The sequence below is a fragment of the Xenopus tropicalis genome, chromosome 8, assembly GCF_000004195.4.
Source record: "Xenopus tropicalis strain Nigerian chromosome 8, UCB_Xtro_10.0, whole genome shotgun sequence".
In the NCBI taxonomy this organism is placed as follows: Eukaryota; Metazoa; Chordata; class Amphibia; order Anura; family Pipidae; genus Xenopus; species Xenopus tropicalis.
Window position 1 is genome coordinate 24,088,107 of NC_030684.2, and position 24,874 is coordinate 24,112,980.

Genomic DNA, 24,874 nt, shown 5'->3' on the forward strand with positions numbered 1-24,874 from the left:
ATATTAAGCATAGAAAAGTAATTTTCTATGGAAAATCATTTTGAGTGTAGCAAAATATAACTAGGCCTGGACTGGGATTGAAATTAGGCCCTGGCATTTTAAGTACAAAGAGGCCCAAACAGCCCTCCACCACCAGTCTATGGCAGTAATCCGCAACTAGTGACTCATGACCAACATCTTGTTCCTGCCTCAAAGTAGGTGCCCATATTTCAATTCCTGGCTTGGAGGCAAGTTTTGGAAGCCCTTATTTGGCACATTTTCACTAAAATCAGAGCCTCCTGCAGGTTAGAAGTCCTCATGGGGCTACATAGTAACATAGTAAGTTAGGTTGAAAAAAGACATACGTCCATCACGTTGAACCATAATAACCTGCCTATATATAACCTGTCTAACTGCTAGTTTGTCTTCATAACTGAGACTTTCCATACCCTTTACCAGCTTAGTTGCCCTTCTCTGGACCCTCTCTAACTCAATAATGTCCCGTTTGAGCACTGGAGACCAAAACTGAACAGCATATTCTAGATGGGGCCTTACCAGCGCTCTGTAAAGGGGAAGAATAACCCCCTCCTCCCGTGAATCTATACCCCTTTTAATACAGCTCAAAACCTTGTTTGCCCTTGCAGCTGCTGCCTGGCATTGCTTGCTACAGCCAAGTTTATTATCTACAAGGACTCCAAGGTCCTTCTCCATTATGGATTTGCCACTTATACCCTTACTATTTGCCTAGTAAGGGTATAAGTGGCTGCATATTTTTACATCCCAGGGGCATGACCTTACATTTATCCACATTTAATCTCATCTGCCACTTAGCCGTCCAGATTGCCAGTTTGTCTTGCTGCAAGGAGGCCACATCCTGGATAGAATTGACTGGTCTGCAGAGTTTTGTGTCATCTGCAAACACTGATACATTACTCATAATACCCTCCCCTAAGTCATTTATGAACAAGTTAAACAAAAATGGACCCAGTACAGAACCCCGAGGGACCCCACTGAGAACCTTACTCCAAAGAACTGGTTTAGCACATCTGCCTTTTCTGTATCCGCTGTAACCATATTGTTACTATAACTCAATGGGGCCACACCTGCACGACAGGAGAGGGGTGGTGCAGTGGCCGAGCTGGCCTGCCTAGAGCGCCTAGCCACCCAGGCCCGGCACAAGGGTGGGAGAGAGAACACTTCAGAAGGGTTGTGAGCAATCAACTGAAATGTATTTGTACACTGAACTACCTTGTGTATGCCTCACTGATAACATCTATGTGGAATATTGTGAAGGAGTGTTTGCTGGCGTGTGTGATTGGATAAAATCTTGTTCTCTGGGAAAGAATAAAAAGTTTTATTTATCACACCCTTGTGTTCTTTAGTGTGGGTAAATGTAATCAGGACAGAATTACCATCAACACGTGCAGTGCTAAACAACATACAGGGAAACATGGGAAACATGCAAGCAAAACAAAACAAGCAAACAAAAAACCAGAAAAGTACAGCTCTAACACAAAGCTGCATGTAGGTGGAGAGTGAACTTGATTATCTTCAAAGTGGTACAAAAAATTGTAAATGAATAATATCTGGAAAATATCTGTTTAGTTCACTATTGATTGTTGGTACTGTCAGGGGCAGGAAGGGGCTAATGGTTCAATAACTTGCTCCATTCTTAAATCAAACTGCAGGGTAGGGACTTGCAGATAATTCATTTCCTACATTATTTTAATGACACTGGAGGTTTTTCAACTGCTGCAGGTTTTGGGGGGCTTTAGCTTAGGTTTTGTGCATCACGGGGGGACATCCCCTTTTCTGTTTACAAAAATACTGAGTTGTAATACAGGTTTAAGACCCATTAACCAAAATGCTTGAGACCTGGGTGGTTTTCAGATATGGGGTCCTTCTGTAATTTGAATCTCCATACTTTAGGTACACTAAAAAAGCACATTTAGACAGCCAAGAGGATTTTTTTTGTCTCCAGTAAGGACTAATTATATCTTAGTTATTATCAAGTACAAGCTACTGTTTTATTATTACAGAGAAAAAACTTAAAATGGAGTCTATGGGAGATGGCCTACCCCTAATTTAGAGCTTCCTGGATAATGAATCTCATACCTGCACCATGACCCCCCACGCGGCGGAATAAAGCACAAAGAGAGCTGGTGCCTAGCCTCGTTCTGAAAAGTTTCCTTTTTATTGTTTTATTTTTTTGCCAAGTAATGTGAAATTCCAACACCGAAACAGGCAGAAAAGGGGCAGAAAGGAAAAAAAATTACATGACAAAAGAATGAACCTGTAAAGCAAAGAGAAGTGATAGAGAGAGGTTAGAAAGAGCCCCCAAATCACATGGTGAGGTATTTGGAAGAATATTTCTGTTTGTTGTTGGAGTAGAGAAAAAAAAAAAGAAAAAAAACAAACCCTTTGAGGACATCCAATAAACCTTTCTAAACATAGCACATTGTATTCTCAATACAGTACAGCCTAGATTACAACATCATTATAGAACATGACAGCAATATAATCTTCTTTAGCTCCATATTTACACATAGAAACTAAAATCTCTACAGGACATACTCCAAAGCCAGTTGGGTTTTAAGGCACCTTCACTAGTTTGCCAGAGCAAGTAGAAAGGGGATGGGGGGGGGGGGGGTTTGCACTTAAATAAACACCAGCTCTCCCCTTAGGCCGGGGTGAATGGCCAAGCTTAGAGCGTAACAGACGGGCAGCAGTACACATACAGGCGATTCCTTAGGTAGAAATTCATACAGCTTCCTGAAGCACTTTATACAACTGAGCAGTGAAAAATAAATCTACACAGCTATCCTATGAATAAAAATTCCTTTGTTGCAAATTCACCAATAAGCCTACAAAAATATTCCCTTAAAATATATAAACACATTTTAAATTAAAAAAATTTTTTTTTTTACTTAATTTACCATTTATTTTAGAGTTTTTTTTTCCATTTCCCCTTCATCCCTGAGCCGTCATATTTCTGCACTGTACGGTAGGGGGGCTGGAAGGTTAAAATGTAACGTGGCTGTGGGCTAGTTTCCCCTTTGAGCATTAGGCATGGATTTTATTACCCTTGGGAGGGGAAGGAGGGAAGTTAAGGGGTGCAGATTGGGGAATGTGCATATCTGAGGTACGTATTTCATGGTGAGACACAAAAATTCCCAAAAATAAGATTGTGAGCAGTTGTGCCTGCTGCATTAATGTGGTCAGTGCTTAGAATAGCCATCTCAGGGGTGAAGGGTTCTGTACAATGGGAAGCATTGGGTACTTCCTATATAATAATTATAAAATAACAATAAAGCTAGGTGTCCTCCCACAGACGTGTGGAAAGCCATCAGCACCTTCAGAAACTTTAAATAGCTTCATTAATTAAGGCTTCAAAGCACCAGAGATTTTCACAGTGGGAGGTAGCACCGGTTGGCTGAGCCTCTCTTGTTGCACCAGTCACTTCTCTCTTCATAGAAAAACCAAGCTTTGGTATCCTCAGTTCCACAAAAAGAGCAAGGTGGGGAGTTGCTAATCTTAATTCTGTTAAATAAAATATATATATTTTTTATTTTTATTTTTTTTTCATATTGCACTTCACAATGCTTTCTGCCTTTTACCCCATGTTTTTCAGTTAGACTCTCCCTGGCAGAATGGGAGTAACTGAAGCGCTATGCTTTGATTTAGGCGGTGGTCTTTTTCTCTTCTTGTTGCCGAAGCATGCTTTTTGTTTTCTTTTATCATTGGTTCTTATCAATACTTTATTATCCCTTTGGGCTTCATTCCACGAGATGAGCCTGCTTTGGTATCCCTATGTATTCATGGCTGAGCTATAAATAGAACTGTGTAGCAAGGTCCGTGGATTTCTAGGGATAAAATTAGATTCAGGATGAACATATTCTGGTTCAGAAGTCTCAAGAAATAAATGCCAATGCAAATGTCATGTTTTTTTTCTAAAGGAAGCAGACACTTCCCACTTCCAGATGAATGGTCATGCCAGGTGATGGTAGCGGTAGATTTAGCACGTCAACAATTGGGAACTGAGTCGGGTCCTGTGTCCGAAAAATAAGAACAGTCTGATGCCAGCGTCCGTCTTGCACCTACAAGATACAATACATACAGAATGCTTATTACCAATATTTATAGTCTGTGGTCCTCTCACCTCTTCTACAAACAACACTATACTGATATCCTACTCCAGCTCCAGTAGGAGTGTAACTCCCTGCTTATATTTTTTGGGAGCTGCACACAATCTGAGGGATGAAAACATTTTCATATACTAACATTTTCATACATTTTAATGTACCGTATATATTCGAGTATAAGCTGTTCCGAATATAAGCCGAGGTACCTAATTTTACCTAAGAAAACTGGAAAAACTTATTGACTCGAGTATAAGCCTAGGGTGGGAAATGCAACCGCTACTGCTAAGTTTCAATAATCAAATAAATAACAGATAAATAAATATATAACGTTAGGGAAAGAAAAATGCTGCAGACAAAAGCAAGTTTGGGAACGCTAAGGAAGCTGCCATACTAATTATCATCAATTATTATAAGTACCCCAGTGTACAAGTCCCACCACAGTACTACAATAGTAGTTACAAGGGCAAATAATTCTTGATGCTGGACTTAATACAAATTTAATTTTTGTAAATAACAAGTTATTGTACCAATTACTTACTCTGGCTCGTTGTGCAGATGGATGTGCAGAGGTGGAACTGATATTTTCAAGTAGGTTAACAGTTTACAATAAAGAAGTTTACTACGTTAAATATTATTTATGTTTTATGGGATAATGAACAGGTTAAATTTTTATACAAGAGGTTCAGACACAAGTCATAGGAAAAAAATGCTTTAGTATATTTAACCTATATGCAGCTTATAAGTTAGAAATAGAAAAACATCTTCTTGCTTTGTTCATTCCTTGATATATTGCACAATAAACAAGAACTCCCTTCAATAAAACTCAATGGAGTGGCAAAATATTTCTATGGTGCAACCGTATAAACTTCTCTGTGTAGTTTTCAGTATCATTATTCATATCCTCCACTGTCACTGGCATCAGTTTGTCTGTGTAACCTTCCAGCTAACTGTCATTCCTGGCATTGGACTCAAATAAAACAGGCAACCCATAATTGTGACACATGTGCCCTTGGGAAAAGCAATATTATTATTAACTGTCACAGCAGAGGTTTTAAAGCATATTTCCCATTATGCACCCAACATCCTCCATCATTTAACACAAACGTGCTTAGCACTGGGACTATCAAGCCCTATCTGTACCTGTGTAATTTGATTTCAGCTTCAGCAATAGTTTCTTTTTGAGCACATTTTTTGTGCTCAAAAACTCGGCTTATACTCGAGTATATACGGTAAGTAGTTCAAGGTAACTAAGGGGCCAACAAAACAACCCTGTGTAGTTGTTACAAAGAGCATTAAACGTAACCTGTTTTCTAGGCTGAAACAATTTGTGGCATGGAAAATACACCGAGTGCTGTCTTTATCCCTGCATGCAATACCCACTGGGGAGCAATGATTTGGACATGTGATCTTGCTCAGCCTTGCTGCAGAGCAGCACTTATTGCACCTAATAGATCAGAAAGGCCTTTTGACTGCTCACACAATTTAATATATAATTATCCAGTTTGATAAATGTTTCACATAAACAATTGTAATAAAAAATCATTGAAACATAAAAAAATATTGCTCTGCAAGGCTACAATATTTTTGTCAGTGTTACTTTTTTATTACTTATCGTTCTACCTAGACCCTCTCCTATTTCTATCCCTATCTGTCTTTCAAACAACTGCCTGGTTGCTAGGTTAGATTGGACCCTAGCAACCAGATAGCTGCTAAAATGACAAACTGCTGAACAAAAAGCGAAATAATTCAAAAAGCACAAATAATAAAAAAATAAAGACCAAATGCAAATTATCTTAGAATAGCATTCTAAGATTTACATTATACTAAAAGTTAGCTTAAAGGTGAACTACTCCTTTAAATTGGCAATTAATTTAACAATTTGTGGTTGAGTTACCAGTGTATTCAATGATCAGAAGTTACCAATTGGTTGACATCAAATAGGTTATATGTCCCTTTTAAACAGGTATATTTTTTGTGGAATTAGATTCAAAGGATTATTTTATTTGAACTTCTACTTCACCGAAGCTGCATGGAACCATCTGCAACCTGTTCCAGTAGTCCTCTAGGGCAATGCTGTGCAACTTCTCTGGTACCTAGGGCTGGAATACTTCTGGCCTACATGGTGGAGGGCTGATAATGGAAGCCAGTTTTGACCACTCCCTATTTTAAACCACACCCACTTCAAACCACACCCATGTTATCACAAGAGCTTTTAAGACCATGCCCACAGTAGTAGTGCAGCAAAAACCCAGTCTGAGCTTCAGGTGTGAACAATACAGGGGTTAAAAGGTATAAAAATAATGCAGGGATTAAAAGGTGTGAAAAGTACAGGGTTAAACAATACAGGGGATTACAGCCTGAAATTGAGGTGTGAACAATGCAGGGGGCCAGTTAATCTCAGTACTGATACCATTTAGGGCTCTGGCAGCGACAAAGCTCCCTGTTCACGAGCGACTTATCTCCCCGAATTGCCATCCCACCGGTGAAAATGTAAGTCGCTGGTGGGATGGCACACGCTGCGCAGGCGATTTCGGCAAATCGCTGAAGTTGCCTTGGGAGGCATTTTCGGCGATTTGCCAAAATCGTGCCGCCGCGTGTGCCATCCCGCCGGCGACTTACATTATCGCCGGTGGGATGGCAACTGATGGCAACTTGGGGAGATTAGTCGCCTGCGAACAGGGAGATTTGTAGCGGGCGACTAATCTCCCCGTGTGCCAGAGCCCTTAAAGTTTACACAAAGATAGATGGAGGGCCACAGAAAAGAGGCTGGAGGCCGCCAGTTGGACAGCACTGCTCTAGGGTCATCCTTTTCTGTTCAGGTTAACCATTGGGTGGGGATCACTATACTCACCTGGGACACTGAACTAAAACATGGGAGAGCACCTTGGGTTGTTTGGAAAGATTTTGTACCACAGCTAACACTTCCTCCCACTGGCACCTGGGACTGTTATATATAGTTCAGCGGGGCATTTGTGATTTTTCTCACCACCATAAGGGAAGTCAAGAGGTACAGATATAGACTGGAGGTTGATAAAGAGCCACATAGGAGTCAAATAAAGGCATTTGAAGTCCTGTCCAGATATATACTGGCTCTTGTCTTGATAACCCTTTTTTCTGTGGCACTTGGAGCATTTTCTCTAGAAAATTATCATGGCTGTTACAGCAAAGCACTGGTTTTCAGTGCCATTTGTGACTGCACCACTCAGAGCATTAGTCAGGCTTGATATGGGAATCAGTGGCAGGTAATTATGAGTGATTTGATTGGCATGGTTCAAAGGCATGTGCACCGTTGGCCTAAAGAAATCTTGGATGCTTGTTTACCCTATCAAGAGTTGCTTCTAGGCACAGAGTTCTATAATAAATGTATTGGTATGGAATCAGTTTTCTGGATTACTTGGGACCTGGGGTTTGTTTGTTTTATTTTTATAGGTTTTGTAGATTTATTTCTCTAGATTAGTTAACATCAATCACAGGGTATTGTCTTTTTAATACATACATGCATTTTTATTAGTTCAAATAGGACACAATGAGAAATGGCAATTCCATATTTGAGCTTTCTGGCCAATAGATTTAAATACCTGTATTTGTTTTGTTTCAGGTGGAACTCTAAGCAATATTTCTGTGTGTTGCATAACTCCCAGCCAAACAAACCCTAATATTACCTATAAACAGTAGTGTGCAGAGTAGATTTTATCTAGGATATATTCAGCAGTAACTTCTTGTGGTGCATGTGATATAATTCTGTTTTGATAAAGCTTTTTATTATTGTGAGACATATCTGGTTGAACTGGTAGTAATGGAGTACAGGGCTCTGTCCTTGGTACATTATGTTTCCCCCCTTTCTTAAAAAAATAACTAGTTTATAAACAACCTTGATTCTGGCATTGAATGTAGCGTCTTATTGTTTGCCAACAACATGGAAGTATGCAAGGGAATGAGATATGTGTATGGGTTTTACAGAATGATAACAATATATTGGGAGAGGGGGTGGCACATGCATTCCAACGCTGATAAATTTGTGCAGTTTGCAAATCACACTTACACATGTACTTTTCTGCAGACATAGTAATCCATAATGCGATATTAACTGGAGGTGCATGGTCTAATGCAGGTAAATAAGCAGGTGGGAAGGCATCAGCTCAGTCATCTTTAGCACAATCATGTTTGCAATATTACAAAAGAGTTGGAACTTTTCCTATATTTATCCAACTCATTCATATCCTGTAACACAAAGCTGCGTGGCAAGGTGTATAACAGATAGGAAGTTTAGCAGTAGGGGCTTGCAGGGAAAGGGCAAGGAAGCCCAGAAATATGTTGCAGTTTTCAAGAAATTTGGGAACTGAAAGTATCTCCCTCAAAGGTTCCCACTTAATAGTGAAGTTTTAAAATAAATTACACAGTTCTACACAGTTTAATGATAGAGGATGTGCACTTATCCAACCCACATATATCCTAAGGCTAGCTGGAGAATTTGTGGGCCACGTGTGGCCCTCCAAAAGATTTTTATGGCTCTGATAGCTTAAGAGGTCCATTGTTCTCCAGGGGTGACATTATTTTATTATAATCTGGCGGTCAAATGTACTATAGCAAATAATTAGCTGGCTGTTGGGAACAGCCAGACAGCACTGCTTTAAGAGGGTTGTCCTTAGTGCCGAAGGTTGATAAAATATATGTGTTATTAAACAAAGCCTGACAGGTTAAAGTCTCTAACCCGGTACTTAGGGGGGCTTATATACATATGTATAGTTGTTCAGAGTCATGGAAAGCCTGACAAGTTATAGTCAATAACCCGGTATTTAAGGGGGCTTTTTACACCGATACTGTTTGCAGGAGTCTTATGATAATGTTTGTCCTTGGCTAAATGGATTGCACTAGGACAGCAATTTACAGTTTGAGCTGTGTTAATATAACTTGCTGAGTGCCCAGTTGTTAGATCACATTCAGAGAACAGCACAAGGTCTCTTTTTACAATGTAACTCAGTGCCAATGTTAATTCTGCTTTGGAAGAAAATGGTACATTTGCTGATACTCTATACTGCTGTTAGTTTTCAGCAAATTTTAAAAACACTTAAGGTGGCCAAACACGGGCAGATTTCAGCTGCCGATTCAGATCTTCAGACTGTTTCGGCAGCTTATCTGCCCGTGTATGGGCACCCCCAGTGGGCCTACTTGACTGACTTCTGCACTAAAATTTTCCGTTGGATCGGGGACCGAATCACTCCTTGTCAGCCCTTGGTCCGACAGCGTGTATGCCCACCATTGTAATTTGATCATTTGGCAGGAGAAGATCTGCTTGCGGCGGCGACCTCGCGGATATTACCATGTATGGCCACCTTTAGGAAGAGGGATCTCAGCCGGCATTTTTCCTGCAGGCTCAGAAGTGGATCCGCTCCCTTCTGCCTCTCCGTATAGCTGTATTGACAATCACAGCTTCGGCCTGCCCGAAAATGCCTGCTTTCGTGTTTTCAGGCCAATCTCCACTTCCGTTCCAGCTATACGGAGAGATTTTTGTTTTCCCTGAAAACAAAAATCCCATGTAACAGCCCTAGTATACACAACTCAGTTACTAAACCTGATCTTTCCACTCACACCACACACTAAAATAGATGCGCTGAGCTGCCAAATTGGCTGGGAAGAAAAAGTGGAAGCGAACCTCAGCCCAAAGTCAGAGGAAATTAGCTCAGAATCATAATTACACTGGGAATCTGAAGAGCTATTCACCAAAACCACTACTGAATATCCAGGTGGTGGCTCAATTCAGCTTTATGTACATTACCTTGCAGCCATCCACAGACACCTCTGGCTGAAACATGCCTTCTGTGCCAAATATATGTCCACTCCATGCTTTGAATCGTACTGCCTTGGAAGATTTCTCCCATGCTGGCACATTCAGACAGTGAAAAGTAATGCTCTGCATAGCCTCAGAACTCAGCAGGTGAAGGAAGTTCATCTGAACCCTGCCAACCTCAAACTCCATCTGAAATACAGAGAAGGGGATCCATAAGTAAATATATATATATATATATATATATATATATAAATTCCACCATATAATGACAACATCAGATTGCACCAAGTAGTTTTAATGGGCAACTAAAACAATACAGCTATATTCCCCCCTGAACCATGTCCACTGGTGATGTGGCCAAACAAGGAACACACAGAACAAAGTACTGGAAAGAAGTTTCAGGATAAGATCATTATATGATAATGGCATCTGGATTATTGGGTTCTTAAGGTCCCCATACACGGTAAGATCCGCTCGCCTATGGGTGGGTGATATCGGGGAGCTTGAAGTTAAAAAAAAAAATAATCCGATCGTTATGATGTAGGCGGCAATGGGGCAGTCGGTTCGGGGACCACATCAACGAGCCGATGCGGCCCCCGATCTGACTGGATTTTCTAACCTGGCCGACCAATAGCTGGCCAATTTCAGGCCAGATATCGGTCAGCCAGCCCGCTCGTTTCTGCCCCTACACGGGCAGATAAGCTGCCGAGTCGGTCCAAGAGACCGATATCGGCAGCTTCTATCGGCCCTTGTATGGGGGCCTTTACAGTTACCTTATGATATGGGAAAAGGGTTTCAAATGCATCACTTGGAGCAAATGTTTGAACTTTGGTCTTTGTGATGTCAGTAGCATTTAAACTATATCTTTTGAATAAAATACTTTTCTTTATGTTTGGAATGATTTTAAAGGTCATGTAACAAGTTTAAAGTGCACAGGGTAATTTTCGGGGATGTAGCGAATTCAAAAATCTTGAGAACTTAGCTGCACTCATAAAATCAAGTGAGGTCCCCGTACCAGACAATTCAACATGGCAAAAAATGTGAGGCCAAATGCAAAAATTGTGGATTCACTGTATCACTAGGTTCTGCCTTCTACTGAGCCCTGCTAAAGAGATCTGAAACATAGCCAAGAGCGGTTTGTTACTGAGTCAATGCTCTAGGGATCAGAAATACCAAAGGACTGGTATGCTAGTAACTGCCCTAGGTGTTTTATATTTCTCAAGCAACTTACTTTAGATTTTGTGATCGGTTTAAGGCAGGTTTGGCCACCTTCTGTAAAATTGCATGTGACTTCTATGGTGTCTGAAGAACAGCCAATATTCGGGTCAATCCAATAAGTGCCTGGACAACAAATTCTCATTTAGTGGACAGTTTTATTCCAAAAGCGATGCTTATTTAGCTGGTTCCTCACAACCCGCTTACCATCTCCCATTTTCTGTTGGCAGTTCATCAAATCTCTGCAGATGCGAGCAGGGTTATCCCTCGTTCCAAGTGGGCTTTTTATGCTCTGGATAAGGCTACTGAGGTAGTGTAGGGTCTTAAATATTTCTGATCCATTGTCCACCATCATGTAGTTCGTACTCTGATAGGACTGCAACACAATGAAGATAAAGCTTAGAGATGCTAGAGAGATGCATATGTATTTTTAAAATGCATTCCAAATTATAGCATATATAATAGCCAACAATCCTGGATTCAGCACATCTCTAATATATGGCTATATAAGGACTGTGAAAACCAAATAGTTCATTTTATTTGATATGATGGGTTAAAAAGAGAGTAAAAGGATCGGAGGTTATAGCAGGGCCAGAACAGATTTGTAACCAAAGTCTATGCTGGACCACAAATTTGAATGAGTAGTTCACATTAAAAATAACTTACTATCATGTAGACCATATTGGTTTAAGTTGTTTCCCTGTCCTTTTTTTATTGAGGACTAAGTTGCTGCTTTTGAGTCATGTTCTCAAACCTGCTTTAGTATAAAGCAGAGGCCCACAAACTGTTTTACCCATGAACCATGTTCAAATATAAGTAGAGTTGGGGAGCAACACAAGCATGAGAAATGTACCTGGGGATGCCAAAAAGAGCTGTGATTGGCTATTTGGAAGACCCATTGTGGACTGACAGCCTATAGGAGGCTCTGTTTGGCAGTACATCTATTTTTTTTTGCAACAAAACTTGCCGCCAAGCCAGGAATTAAACAATGAGCACCTGGCTTTGAGGCTATTGGGAGCAACATCCAACATGTTACTGAGCCACTGGTTCTGTCATACTATCATCTGTATTTCTTTTGTGCAGGCAGTGTTGGACTGGGACCCCAGGGGCCCACCAGAAAACCTTAGACCCTAGGCCCACTCTCCAAACTATTTTTCCTCCTTTCCTCACCCAACCTCTTTATTCTCCTAGTCTTTTATTTACATGCTAACATCTATCCTTCCAACTATTTCTCCTCTTTGTTCCCATTCAGAAATAGGGAATGACCATGAAGCAGGCCAAATGGTAAGGAGCAGGAGGGCCCACTGACACCTGGGCCCACCGGGAGTTTTCCTGGTATCCATGTGGGCCAGTCCGACACTGTGTGCAGGGACACCTTTACCTTATTGGTTAACTGTTAACTGTACATCACTGTGGAATATGTTGCTGGACTTAATTACCCTAGCAACCAGGCATCAGTTGCTAGGGTTGGCAAATGTGTTTATAACTGAAGAACCAGCCAAACAAGGAAGGATCAGCCAGTTAGGGATTTAGCCAAGATTCAGATCAGCCGAATACATGACTCCAAACCGAATCCAAATACTTAGAATCATTTGACATGAACATGGAAGTTGAAAAATTTTAACCTGGTGTAAAGCACACAGTTCCCCCTTAATCCTTCCTTACCCTAATTCGTATGTGCAAATTAATATTCAGATTCAGTTCAGTATTCGGCCAAATCTTTCACAAAGTATTCAGGGTTTGACTGGACCCTAAAATAGTGGATTCAGTACATCCCTAGTCTGGGCAAATGGGTCTGGAAATTCTGACTATGCTAAATATGACGATTGCAATTATTTAATGGAAGATAAGCCATACTGTTCCACTGGAGTCCATGAGGGCCTGGTAAGAAGCAGCAAAGTCCTCTTGCCTCTGGGGGAAAAAAACATGTATTTGAGTGAGTGCCTTAGGGTAAAGCCAGGCCTGGAATCAACTAAGGTGACCTTTTGTTCATTGTACACCGGCTGGTGGGTAGTTAATGCTAGCCCTTTTGTTCTCAGCTAAAAACAAACTCTATTTCTGTTGACGGGTAATTAAAGGTAATATGATGGGGATGTGATTGGGTATTGGTGCATCCTGCCAGTAGCTTTTCTCATTCTTAAGCTGGACATACAAGCACCCATAATATCTTACGAAACCCCGTTTCGTACGATATTCGGTGCGTGTATGGCAAGTCGGCGAGTTGACCGATATCGCAGGAGGCTGCTGATATCGGTTGACTCGCCGATCAGCCAGGTTAAAAGATTTTGATCGGGCGCCATAGAAGGCGCCTGAGCAAAATCTGCCTTCAGGGCTGAATCGGCAGAAGGAGGTAGAAATCCTATTGTTTCTACCTCCTTATCTGCTGTTTCAGCCCTGAAGGTTAGTGGCGGATTGTGGCCACCTTTATTTGTAAAGGATATACAGACACAAAGACTACTGCCACATCAGGCCTCAGCCTACAGTTGTGACTGCACTCAGAGCCATGGCATAAGCCCAGGTGCAAGGCACAAGGTGTGGATCTGGGCGTTAAAATGTAGCTCTGCATTGTGCCCTAAGGTACAGCTGAATGGGTGCCCCATTTCAGTAGTATGGGTGACATGGCTAAGATGGGGAGCATATACATTAGATTTTTGCATTTATAAAGGGAAGGCCTACAGTATGGACATTCCCGTTTATTATCTATGGAGTATCTCATAAAGTGATGTATGGAGTATCCCATAAAATGTATGAATATCCTTTTAGAAATAAAGCATTGAGCATGTGATTAAATTCATCTACTTACATATGAATCAAGGATCACTGAAGGGCCCTGGAAGAAATAAGAATAGTTTATCATCAAAAAACAGATTTAGACTTGTTGAATACCTTTAAGCATGTTTTAGGCCTATGGCACACATGGTGTATTTATGTTGGTGTAGAAAGAAACCACAACCACCCCATGTGCTCAGTGACAGGCAGATTGCATTCATTCCTGACATTGCACCACCTGGGCCAAAAGGGGAAAGGGCACTATGGACCCATTCCTATTGTTACTGGGCTCATGAGTCTGAGCTTTGTCATAATGACCAATTTAATAAGTGCTATATGGCTCTCCCTGGCAACAGCCAACTGACCAGCTTTAGGCAATATTTGATATTGTATCTACTTCTGTATAGTGATTATTAATATAAGATGTGTAGGAAAACCCACACAAGTAATGGTCAGTATGTTAGCTCTTGTATTACTTTGTCACATATGTAGCTTTTGCCAAGCCGGCTGGGAGCCCTAGGCAAGTGAGCACACTTATGCACGCTCACAGGTGGGGCCTGTGGGGGCCGCTGGGGGTGTGTGTGCGCTGGGGGTACAAGACATGGAAATAGGGGTAAGTGAAAGTAGTATCTGCCTGGCGCTCACCCGCTGTTGCGCCCTCGGCAGGTGCCTCCTCTGCCTACCCTTAGTTCCGGCCCTGCCAACAATAATCACATCCAAATGCACATTCATCCATCTGAAGTGATCTGACTTAGCCAAGAAAACAAATTTGCCCCATTTGATGTGTCCTCTGGCCTTAAAATGTGTGTGCATGTGAACCAGTGACATTAAACAGAACAACATCAAGGGCTACTATGAGATCTTGAACCTTTTTTGTGCCTATATATAAATTGCATCTGAGTGCAGCATTTATTTGAAGTAGAGTCAAAGTGGGCGCATTCTTACCGGTGGACCAGGCTTTCCCCTTGGACCAGGAGGGCCCTATAAACAAACAAAATAAGTGAATGTCTTATAATGATGATACTTTATATTAACAGCCATACTTTGATATCCTGATATGGATATTTGAATTGTAGACTTACCCGAGGACCTGGCATTCCCTGAAGTGAAAGGAGACAAAGAAGAAAGTTTTTTAGTAAGGTGATTTAGCCGATTTTCCAGCTAATAAATAAATAAATAAACATAAACCGTACATTATCCCCTTGGCTTCCTCTGTCTCCGACAGGCCCCTAAATGAAACGTAAAAAAAGTGTTACGGGCGAAACAGCATGTTTTCCAACAGGAGGTAGGGTAACATCACATAGTAATCAATGCATAAGGTAGTCTTTGATTTTGCTACGTGAAAGCACGTCTAAAGCTGGCCATACACGCACCGATAAGATCGTACGAAACCTTGTTTCGTACGATATTCGGTGCGTGTATGGCAAGTCGGCAAGTCGACCAATATCGCAGGAGGCTGCCGATCGAGCGGGTTAAAAGATTTTAATCGGGCGCCATAGAAGGTGCCTTAGCAAAATCTGCCTTCAGCGCTGAATCAGCAGAAGGAGATAGAAATCCTATTGTTTCTACCTCCTTATCTGCCTGTGTCAGCCCTGAAGGTTAGTGGCAGATCGTGTGTGGCCACATTTACACAGGCAACCATTACCAACTGGCCAATCCAAACTGAGTTATCACTTTATTTTCTTGTGTATATTGCTAAAACCATGACCTGCTGTATATGGCTAGAGACTCAGCAGGTTTGGAAATCTTGCTGGGCCAGGACCATTAAAGGGGTTGTTCATCGTCAAATTAACTTTTAGTATGACATAGAAATTGATATTCTGAGATATTCTGCAGTTGGTTTTCATTTTTTAATTTTTCAGGTACTTAGCTTTCTCCAGTTTGAAATTTCAGCAGCTATCTTGTTGCTAGGGTCTCATTTACCTTAGCAACCAGACAGTGGTTTGAAAGACAGAAATGATTATGAAAAGGACAGGATATGAATATAAAGATAAAGAAAAAATTAACAATAATAATACAATTGTAAACTTAAGAGCAATAGTTTTCTGACTGCTGGGGTCAGGGACCCCCATTTAAAAGCTGGAAAGAGGATGACAAATAAGTCAAAAACAATAAAAAATAAATAAATAATGAAGACCATTTGCAAAGTTGCTAGGAATATGACATTCTATAACATACTAAAAGTTAACTGTGGTCCTCTCCTTATAGATCTGTTTAGGCTCATGTTATGATCTAAATATTCCTGGTTGGCCAACTGGGGGTAAAAGGGATGATCAATCTAAGCAACTTGCCATTACTGGTGTTTCACCTATAGTACCCAAACTAATATAGAGCCCCTTCAAAAAAAACCCCTGAAATAACCTTTGATTTACTGGGGAAAAACCATTAAGGGCCCTTGTACAGACCAGCTATTGTCTGGCTGACCCCGGTTGTACAACTGGACACACACATCTGTCATAGGGCTGGCTAGCTGGACTGTGTGAACAAAGGCCCACAAGCGCTGGCTTTTTGTTTTCCCACACGTGATGTTGCAGTTGAATATAACCCAGATGATCAGAGCTGATAAATATTTCAGTCAGAATAGGTTTCTACCAGTTCAGAGCTGATGATATTTGTCTATGCTTAATGGCTGTAACCTCCCTTCATATTACAACATCCAATCACCTTATATATATCCTGTTAATCATCAATTTACTATTGTGTTTCATTTAGTTATATATTTATAAATCCAGAAATGTCCCAGACTCTGAGGAATTTATGACTACTTGTTAATTTGGGTAGGGGTGAGTTTACAGTGGAAAATTGTCCCTTTAATTGGCACAAACAGCCAGGTACTTACAGGGTTTCCATTTGGTCCAACAATACCCATAGGTCCGCCAGCACCTTCCTTTCCCTATAAGAACCAAACAAAAGAATTTAAGAAACATATTTCCTGCTGCCCAAAACATAAATAGCAGCAAAGCTGAAAATCCTAATTGTACGAGGCATGTGTACACTGGCTAAATCCTCTCAGGAATGGCTCTCTCATGATGGAGGAACATGTATTTTCAGGATTTGATCCTTAGCTGCCCTGGGGCAAATAACTGACCTTCTGACTGCAAATATGGTCCACTTACCAGAGTCGGGCATCTCAAGGTCAGGTCTACATGCCTGAGTACTTTTATTTGTGCTAAAAACACATCTGTAGTACTAATGGATATTTTAACAGTGCTGTATTTACCAGTAGCAGGGTATATAAATATAGATCAAGGTCCTGGACTCACCATTAAACCTAAAGGTCCTTTTGGTCCCTGAATGCCCTTAAATCCGACATCACCTGGGGGTCCCTGTAAACATCAGCACAGTCAAATACTTATATTGGAATACAAAACAGAATCACTTTTAGTATCATAGAAAGCAGGTAAAAGAATAATGTTCTTGGAAATATGCTGGCTCTGATTGGTAATGTCGTTAATCACCCCGATTTAATAACAAAATGCTTTGCTGCTTTACTTGGGGAAAATAAACACATTTTGGAATGTAGCAGCTTGAAAGTAGAAATATATATACCTTGGGTCCAAAGAGTCCGGCAATGCCTGGAAACCCCATCTCCCCAGGGTCACCCTTAAAAAGAGAAGAAGAGGTTTAAGCTGTACAACCAATGGGGTCTGACAGGAATGTTTTTGAAGACAAATCTAAGCGTTTAAGTTACAGTGTGACTCATAGTTCACAAGCCATGCTATGCTTATTGAAGGGGCAGTATAAACCCTTATCTACCTCTTTGTTCAAATATAAAACAAATCTCCCTGTTTGTGGGCGACTAATCTCCCCGATATGCCATCCCACCGGCTTGAATGTAAATCGCCGGTGGGATGGCATACGCGGCGCTGGTGATTTGCCGAAATCGCAGAAGTTGCCTCGAGAGGCAACTTCCACAATCGCTGTGCCCGCGTATGCCATCCCACCGACGATTTACATTCTTGCCGGTGGGATGGAATTTCGGGAAGATTAGTCGCCCGCAACAAGGGAGATTTGTCACGGGCAACTAATCTCCCCATCTGCCATGGCCCTTAGGGATATTAGTCCATCAGAATTGATTTCTCTTGCCATCGTCTAACTGAAGTCCCACAATATAAAAATAGATCAGTGCCTATGGCTGATCTGTTTTTATATTGTGGTACGTCCTTGTTCAAGATGAGTTAAAGAATAGGGCTTGGGGTGAACAAAACTTTTATGAATCAAAACAATAGGAAAAAAGTATGATTTGTGTTATTTATTGAGCTGCACAGGGAAGCAGTCACAGCAAAGGGGTAAAAAGAAAATTTATTTTTTTTTTTAAATTAAAAGAATATACTATATGTAGTTTTTGCATTGCATGCTCTGGACTGTACACAGCAAACCTTCTTGCCACAGCTTGCATTGATGTGCCATCCTTCCTGGATGAGCTGCACTACCTGAGCCATTTGTGTGGGTTGTAGGCTCATGCTACCACTAGAGTGAAAGCACCGTCAGCATTCAAATGTGACCAAAACATCAGCCAGAAAGCATAGGAACTGAGAAGTGGTCTGTGGAATCACTCCTTTATTGGGAATGTCTTTCTAATTGCCTATAATTTCCACCTGTTGTCTATTCCATTTGCACAACAGCATGTGAAATTGATTGTCAATCAGTGTTGCTACCTAAGTAGACAGTTTGATTTCACGGAAGTGTGATTGACTTGGAGTTACATTGTGTTGTTTAAGGCTGATGCCACACATGGCGTAAGGCTGATTTTTTCGGCAAGCGGAAAAATGCTTGCTGAAAATTCAGCCCTACGCCTGCTACTTGTGCCTGCACCCGAATGAATGGAATATGCTTGGGTGCAGGCACATGTAGCCGATATACGCATGAAAACGCGAGAGAATGCAAAGTCTCACATTTTCATGCGTATATCGGCTACATGTGCCTGCACCCGAGCATATTCCATTCATTCAGGTGCAGGCACAAGTAGCAGGCGTAGGGCTGAATTTTCGCCAAGCGTTTTTCCGCTTGCCAAAAAAATCAGCCCTACGCCACGTGTGGCAACAGCCTAAGTGTTCCCTTTATTTTTTTGAGCAGTATATATATATATATGCCTTTGTATCCCAAAACAATGTAGCAGTAGCCAGACCTGGAGAAGAACTGCAGGCCGAGAAAAAGTTTACCAGCAGATTTCACCACGGAAACACTAGAGAATGCATATTTTTTTATGTTTCTGCACCCAGGTCAGCACCCTGCCTGCAGGTGCAAAACACATCACAGAGCAGAGGTGGGTGGTCAGACTTTTCCTTGACCTGCGTTTATCTGCAGTCTAAGGAACCGCCAGGACTACCATCCAGGTTTTGTCTCCAAAGAGCTATTGTATTTACACCCATTTACCAAGTATTTTGGAAAACCCCTGTACTTACAGGCTGGCCTTTTGTCCCAAGCTCCCCTTTGGCTCCTGAAAGTCCCATTCCGCCTTCCATGCCACGTTTTCCTGGCAGTCCAATTTCACCAGGCAATCCTCTTTCACCCTGAAAAAGTTGGAAAGAAGAAAGTAACTAAGTATTTTTATTCTACAAAATTTCTAAGCAATTTCATACAGTTACAATAACTGGTAGCAGTTATACTCACTAGGTAATACTGCTAATGCTATAATATATATAAATTTATATCTAGAGTTTTATAACTATAGAAATCAGATGATAAATACAAATAGGGGGTTCTGCTGCCACTGCAACATGCATTTCATTTATTACAGGTATTGGACCCCTTATGCGGAAACCCATTATCCAGTTCCGAACTATGGAAAGGCTATCTCCCATAGACTCTATTTTAATCAAATAATTCAGATTTTTAAAAATGGTTTCCTTTTTCTCTGTAATAACAGTACCTTGTACTTAAGCCCAACTAAGATATAATTAATCCTTATTGGAGGCAAAACAATTCTATTGGGTTTGTGTAATGTTTAAATAATGTTTTTAGCACACTTTAGGTAGGAGACCCAAAGACCCCTTATCCAGAAAATCCCCGGTCCCGAGCATTCTGGATAATGGGTCCCATACCTGTACTGTTAGTGCTAGTCTGGTTAAAGAGTGAAGGATGAGGGTAGTGGCTGTCTGTGGGGCTCCTACCACTTTAGGGGGTCACAGGGTTTCGGCAGAGGCGCCGGGAATGATCCCTTCCCACTTAGTTCAACAAAACAGTAGGGCAGGTCAGAGTCTGCGCCAAAGGTCAAAGCAGACAGTAAAGGTTCAGAGCACATTAAAAAGCCAACCTTCAAAACCAAGTGATCAGTCAAAGTAATTAGCACAAGTTTAGAAAGGACCTTTATCAGGATTCTTTACTAGCCCAAGGCAACCACACCCCTTTCCTAGTGAAGATACTCTCTCAAATGTCCCCAGTAGCTCCCCATCATTATTATTATTATTATTATTAACATTTATTTATAAAGCGCCAACATATTCCGCAGCGCTGTACAATAAGTGGGTTACATACATTGGACATACAGAGTAACATATAAAGCAATCAATAACCGATACAAGAGGTGAAGAGAGCCCTGCCCAAAAGAGCTTACAATCTACAAGGAGAAAGGGTTGAGACACAAGGTGTGGGAATGGGCATGAGAGAGCATGTTCTAGGCTACTGTCACTTACCTGAGTTTAGGGACCTGCCCACAACATGCATGCATAAATATTATACACTAAACCCAGGATTTGCTCAAATTTGCCAGAATCCTAAGAGGGCATTTACTAACGTTCACATTTTATATATTTTTTTCTTTTACGATTTGTCTTTTTTTTTTGCACAAAAATAAGTTTTTTCATGGTAAAAGGCATTATTTTTTTGCCATTTATTATTCAACAAAACTGTGACAAATCCAACAGTAAAAAAATGCAATCAAAAAAGCTGTCAAGGCCATGTAGTAGTCAATAGCAGGTATCCAATTGGCTGATCTCTCTTTTGTTTGTGGTTTTAGAAGTTTGGGGAGTTTTTTTGACATTTTCATTTGTGCGACAGTACAAAAAATGAGCATTGTTTCCCGTTTTTTCATTTTAAAAAAAATACTGTTTTTAATAAATTCCTTGGCATTTGTAGTTTTATACAAAATTAGTTTTTCGTGGTTTCAAAAACATCTAAAGCCACGAAAATGAGAATAGGCTTCTTAGTGTGCGGTGAAATCCGAACCCTTGAAGTCATGTGAAGCTTAAACTTTAAACAATGGAACGTTTTTGTAGAGCATTCAGTATTTGGCCAGATCCAAAAAACAGGGTTTCAGTATTGTGTATTAAGCAATGATACTCTATAAATTATGCAAGCGTTAACAGTGTACCGCTTGTCCACCACTGGAGGGCAGCAGATAGCAAGAAAAACAACGCTTGTGCCTCTGCTTAAAGGAACAGTAAACAACAAAAATGTTTTATATGCAGTTAAATATAATGCTCTGTAATTCTGGTAAAAAAAAATGTGTTCAGAAACACTACTATCGTTTACGTTAGAGAAATATGCAGCTGTGTAGCCACTGGCCAGCCATTCTAGCTGAATAGGACAAAGAGGACCAGGTGCAAAACACTTATACAGATATGCCATTCCCTACAGAACTATAGAATGGAAACCTCTCATATAAATCAGGACAAACAGTTTAGCTGTAGCTGCTGCAAACTTTAAATGTTAAATTTTATATTGTCACCTACTATGTTACTGGTTATTTAATGCAGACTTTATGTTGCATTCTAAAATGTGATACATACTGTGCCAAGTGCATACCTACAGTGACCCCCAAGCAAAAAATAGCATAGTGCTCTCACTGAGCATCATATGTATGGCTTAACTCTACCAGCCTCTATATACCATAATACTGCATGTGTTCCATGGAATGTTTTGCATTGGCAGCTAGTATAGAATAAAGCAGCCACCTAGTAACTATTCCACAGTTTAATGCCCATCTTTACCCTGGCAGTCAGCATGCAACACAGTAAAGACAAATATTTATACTAGCAGTCTAGATTGAAAAACAAGTTATATGCCCAGTGAACATAAAATAATGCCATTGCTATGTGCTTTATACATGCTGTTAGTATGGTAGAAAGGAGTCTGCATATTTTCATATCTTATGAATTGAGGGCATGATTGCCTTTACGTCTGTAAGACCTAACTGTACTCAAGAGTCATGGCACTGGGGGCCTGTTTGGTAGCAGTTGCCTTGCTACTATAAGTACAGGATCTATTATCCAGAAACCCATTATACAGGAAGCTTTGAAACGCAGGAAGGTTATATCTCATACTAAGCATATTATTCTGTATATGAATAAAACAGTAGCTTGTACTTGTTGGGAAACCCACACCTTGTGTCTCAACCCTTTCTCCTCGTAGATTGTAAGCTCTTTTGGGCAGGGCTCTCTCTTCATCTCTTGTATCGGTTATTGATTGCTTTATATGTTACTCTGTATGTCCAATGTATGTAACCCACTTATTGTACATCGCTGCGGAATATGTTTGTGTTTTATAAATAAATGATAATAATAATAATAACTAAGCTGCATGAACCCATATTGGTAAGTTTAATTTTTTTTTCTTTTTTAAGTACATTTAAGGTATGGTGATCAAACCATAGACCCTTTTTCCAGAAATCCCAAGATCCCAAGCAATCTGAATATTGGACCCAAACAGGGCCGGAACTAGGGGGAGGCAGAAGAGGCAGCTGCCTAGGGCGCAACGATTGGGGGACACCAGGCAGGTACCTCTCCTGCCTACCCCTAGTGCTACTTTGTCATTGCCTCCGCCGCTTGTCATTAGCGGTGGAGGCAATGACCGATCTAATCGCACAGCCCCCCCTGCTCCTCCTTCTGCGCTTTGGCGCGCATGCGCCGCTCGGGGGGCGGAGTTGGCTGACCAGGTTGCCTAGGGCGCCCGGTCAGCTTGGCCCGCCCCTGCGTCCAAACCTTTAATGTGCCAACTACATAGCAAGTGCCATCCATGTCCATTTCACTTCTACTGCTTTAATTATTATTAGTGCACAGGTGGGCCATGTTCTACTTCCCATTCACTTTGATGGGGAAAAAGGCTGCCAGAGAGACATTGGAGCTGCCAGGTGGGTATTACTAGCCTAAATGTACTGTCTAATGGTACTGTGCTCATTGAAAATGCCTCTGAACCTGTTATAGATTTTGTGTTCTGCCACTGAAGCAACTGGCGACCTACATTTCCCCCTCAGTTTTATTTACCTCTTGTCTTATACAACATTAGTGTCATCTTTCCTTGGTTCTATGAATGTGTAGCTTTTCTAGTCTTGCTTAAGACCCAGCGGTGTTGCTATGGGTTAATGCACCCAGGCAAATGTGCCAAGTGTTAGTAAATGTGCCCCACTGTCTAAGGCTAGCTGGCTACATGCTTCCTTATCACCTGCCAGCTCTAGAAGCCAAGGCATATAGGCTAGGGGCCAGGGGGGTGGAGAATGATTTCACAGGGGATTATGCAGTTGGAATAGAATTCTTTAGGTTCAACACTAGCAAGGAAAACCCCTACAGTTGGCAACAGTCTGCACAGAGATACAATGAAACTGTCCCAGGTTAACTACTAAGATGCAATGAACACAGTTCTGCAGAATCATTTCCTTTTACTGTGTATCTGCCACAGATTGTGTGCCTATCAAGCAGCCCACTGCCGGCACCATTAGATGCCATGCTTCCGGGTTGCTCTGTGATCTATGCATGAGCAGTGAACTGTTTGTAAAAGTCAGCATGACAAGATCAAGAACTCTGTTAAGAAAGGGTTAAAAAGGCCAACCTACTGTTACATTATATAGAATGTGAGTATCACTGACAAAGTTGAATTCCTCTCTTAAAGTTGGCGCATTACATGGAATAATGTAGCCTAAGAACATAGGACATAACAAAACCAGTACCATTTGGTCAGTTACTGTTGCTGCCAACAAAGGAGTTCAGGGTGCACTACTTGTAACATTAGTAATGACCAATGTACAGCTTCAATGTGCAACCTCAGACTCATCCCAATTACCGTATATACTCGAGTATAAGCCGATCCGAATATAAGCCGAGGTACCTAATTTTACCTAAGAAAACTGGAAAAACTTATTGACTCGAGTATAAGCCTAGGGTGGGAAATGCAGCAGCTACTGCTAAGTTTCAATAATCACAATAAAAAACAGTAAATTACGTAAATTGAGGCATCAGTGGGGTATATGTTTTTAAATATTTATTTAAAAGAAAAACAGTAAACTAGCTTTGTAAGCGGAGAAGAGGGTCAACAAAAACAATATGAGTACTACCCCATGCTCATTGCGCATTGGCAAACTGGCAGCAGACCCAGTCCCGGAGGACACGTAAGGGGGAATAAGTATTGCGTGGGCCAGGGCACTGGAGGGTCTGGTTGCAGGTGGCCTAATTTGCACACAAAGGACAGAGGGTGCTAGTCTAGAGGGACCCATGGCACCCGACTCGAGTATAAGCCGAGACTTTTTCAGCACATTTCGGGTGCTGAAAAACTAGGCTTATACTCAAGTATATACAGTACTAGGGCATGCACACAGTGAAAGGAGGACAAGCATACAGCAGAACTGTTCTGCCACCAGTATTTGCATAGGGTTTGTTAAAATCAAGTATGTTGCCTTATTAATCCCAAAGACGCAGGCAATCAGGCTATAATGAGAGAGATGGAGCAGTGCCAGATAATGGATCCCATATCAATAGTATATGCCAAGGCTGGCTAACGAGAAGACCACGGGCCAGATGGGCCACTCAAATTGATTTTTATGACCCTTATCCTGATAAGATAGGCTTGTTTCTATGATTTCATTATGTTTCAATGGAATGTGCTGTACGTAATGCAACTACCGTTACACAGAAACAAATGAACAGCAGCGATTTCAGTTCTTTGTTTTTTAAAATACAAAAATGTTTTAAATGTTAGGGCATTAGTGTTCCCAGTGCGTGCTCACAGCTATGTATGTGGCAACAAGCTTTTGTCAGAAGTGCAGTTTGGG

General features: G+C 41.1%; 1 protein-coding gene across 2 annotated transcripts in view; it reads right to left on the reverse strand.

Annotated features, from left to right (window-relative positions):
- Nucleotides 1-2,150: 2,150 nt before the first annotated feature.
- Nucleotides 2,151-24,874, reverse strand: part of col27a1 (collagen, type XXVII, alpha 1) — a 178,112-nt gene continuing 155,388 nt past the window's right edge. Inside the window, exons 49-61 of one of the 2 annotated variants that reach the window (XM_004916698.4) lie at nt 19,299-19,406; nt 17,443-17,496; nt 17,157-17,219; nt 16,733-16,786; nt 15,087-15,122; nt 14,976-14,993; nt 14,839-14,874; nt 13,928-13,954; nt 12,982-13,035; nt 11,332-11,500; nt 11,141-11,250; nt 9,898-10,098; nt 2,151-4,076 (exon numbers count right to left, since the gene is read on the reverse strand). In XM_004916698.4, coding sequence (XP_004916755.1) covers nt 3,930-4,076; nt 9,898-10,098; nt 11,141-11,250; nt 11,332-11,500; nt 12,982-13,035; nt 13,928-13,954; nt 14,839-14,874; nt 14,976-14,993; nt 15,087-15,122; nt 16,733-16,786; nt 17,157-17,219; nt 17,443-17,496; nt 19,299-19,406 — 1,077 coding nt within the window. In that variant the 3' untranslated portion in view covers nt 2,151-3,929. The remainder of the gene's footprint in view (nt 4,077-9,897; nt 10,099-11,140; nt 11,251-11,331; nt 11,501-12,981; nt 13,036-13,927; nt 13,955-14,838; nt 14,875-14,975; nt 14,994-15,086; nt 15,123-16,732; nt 16,787-17,156; nt 17,220-17,442; nt 17,497-19,298; nt 19,407-24,874) is intronic. The other variant, XM_002935498.5, reaches the window with a different exon arrangement.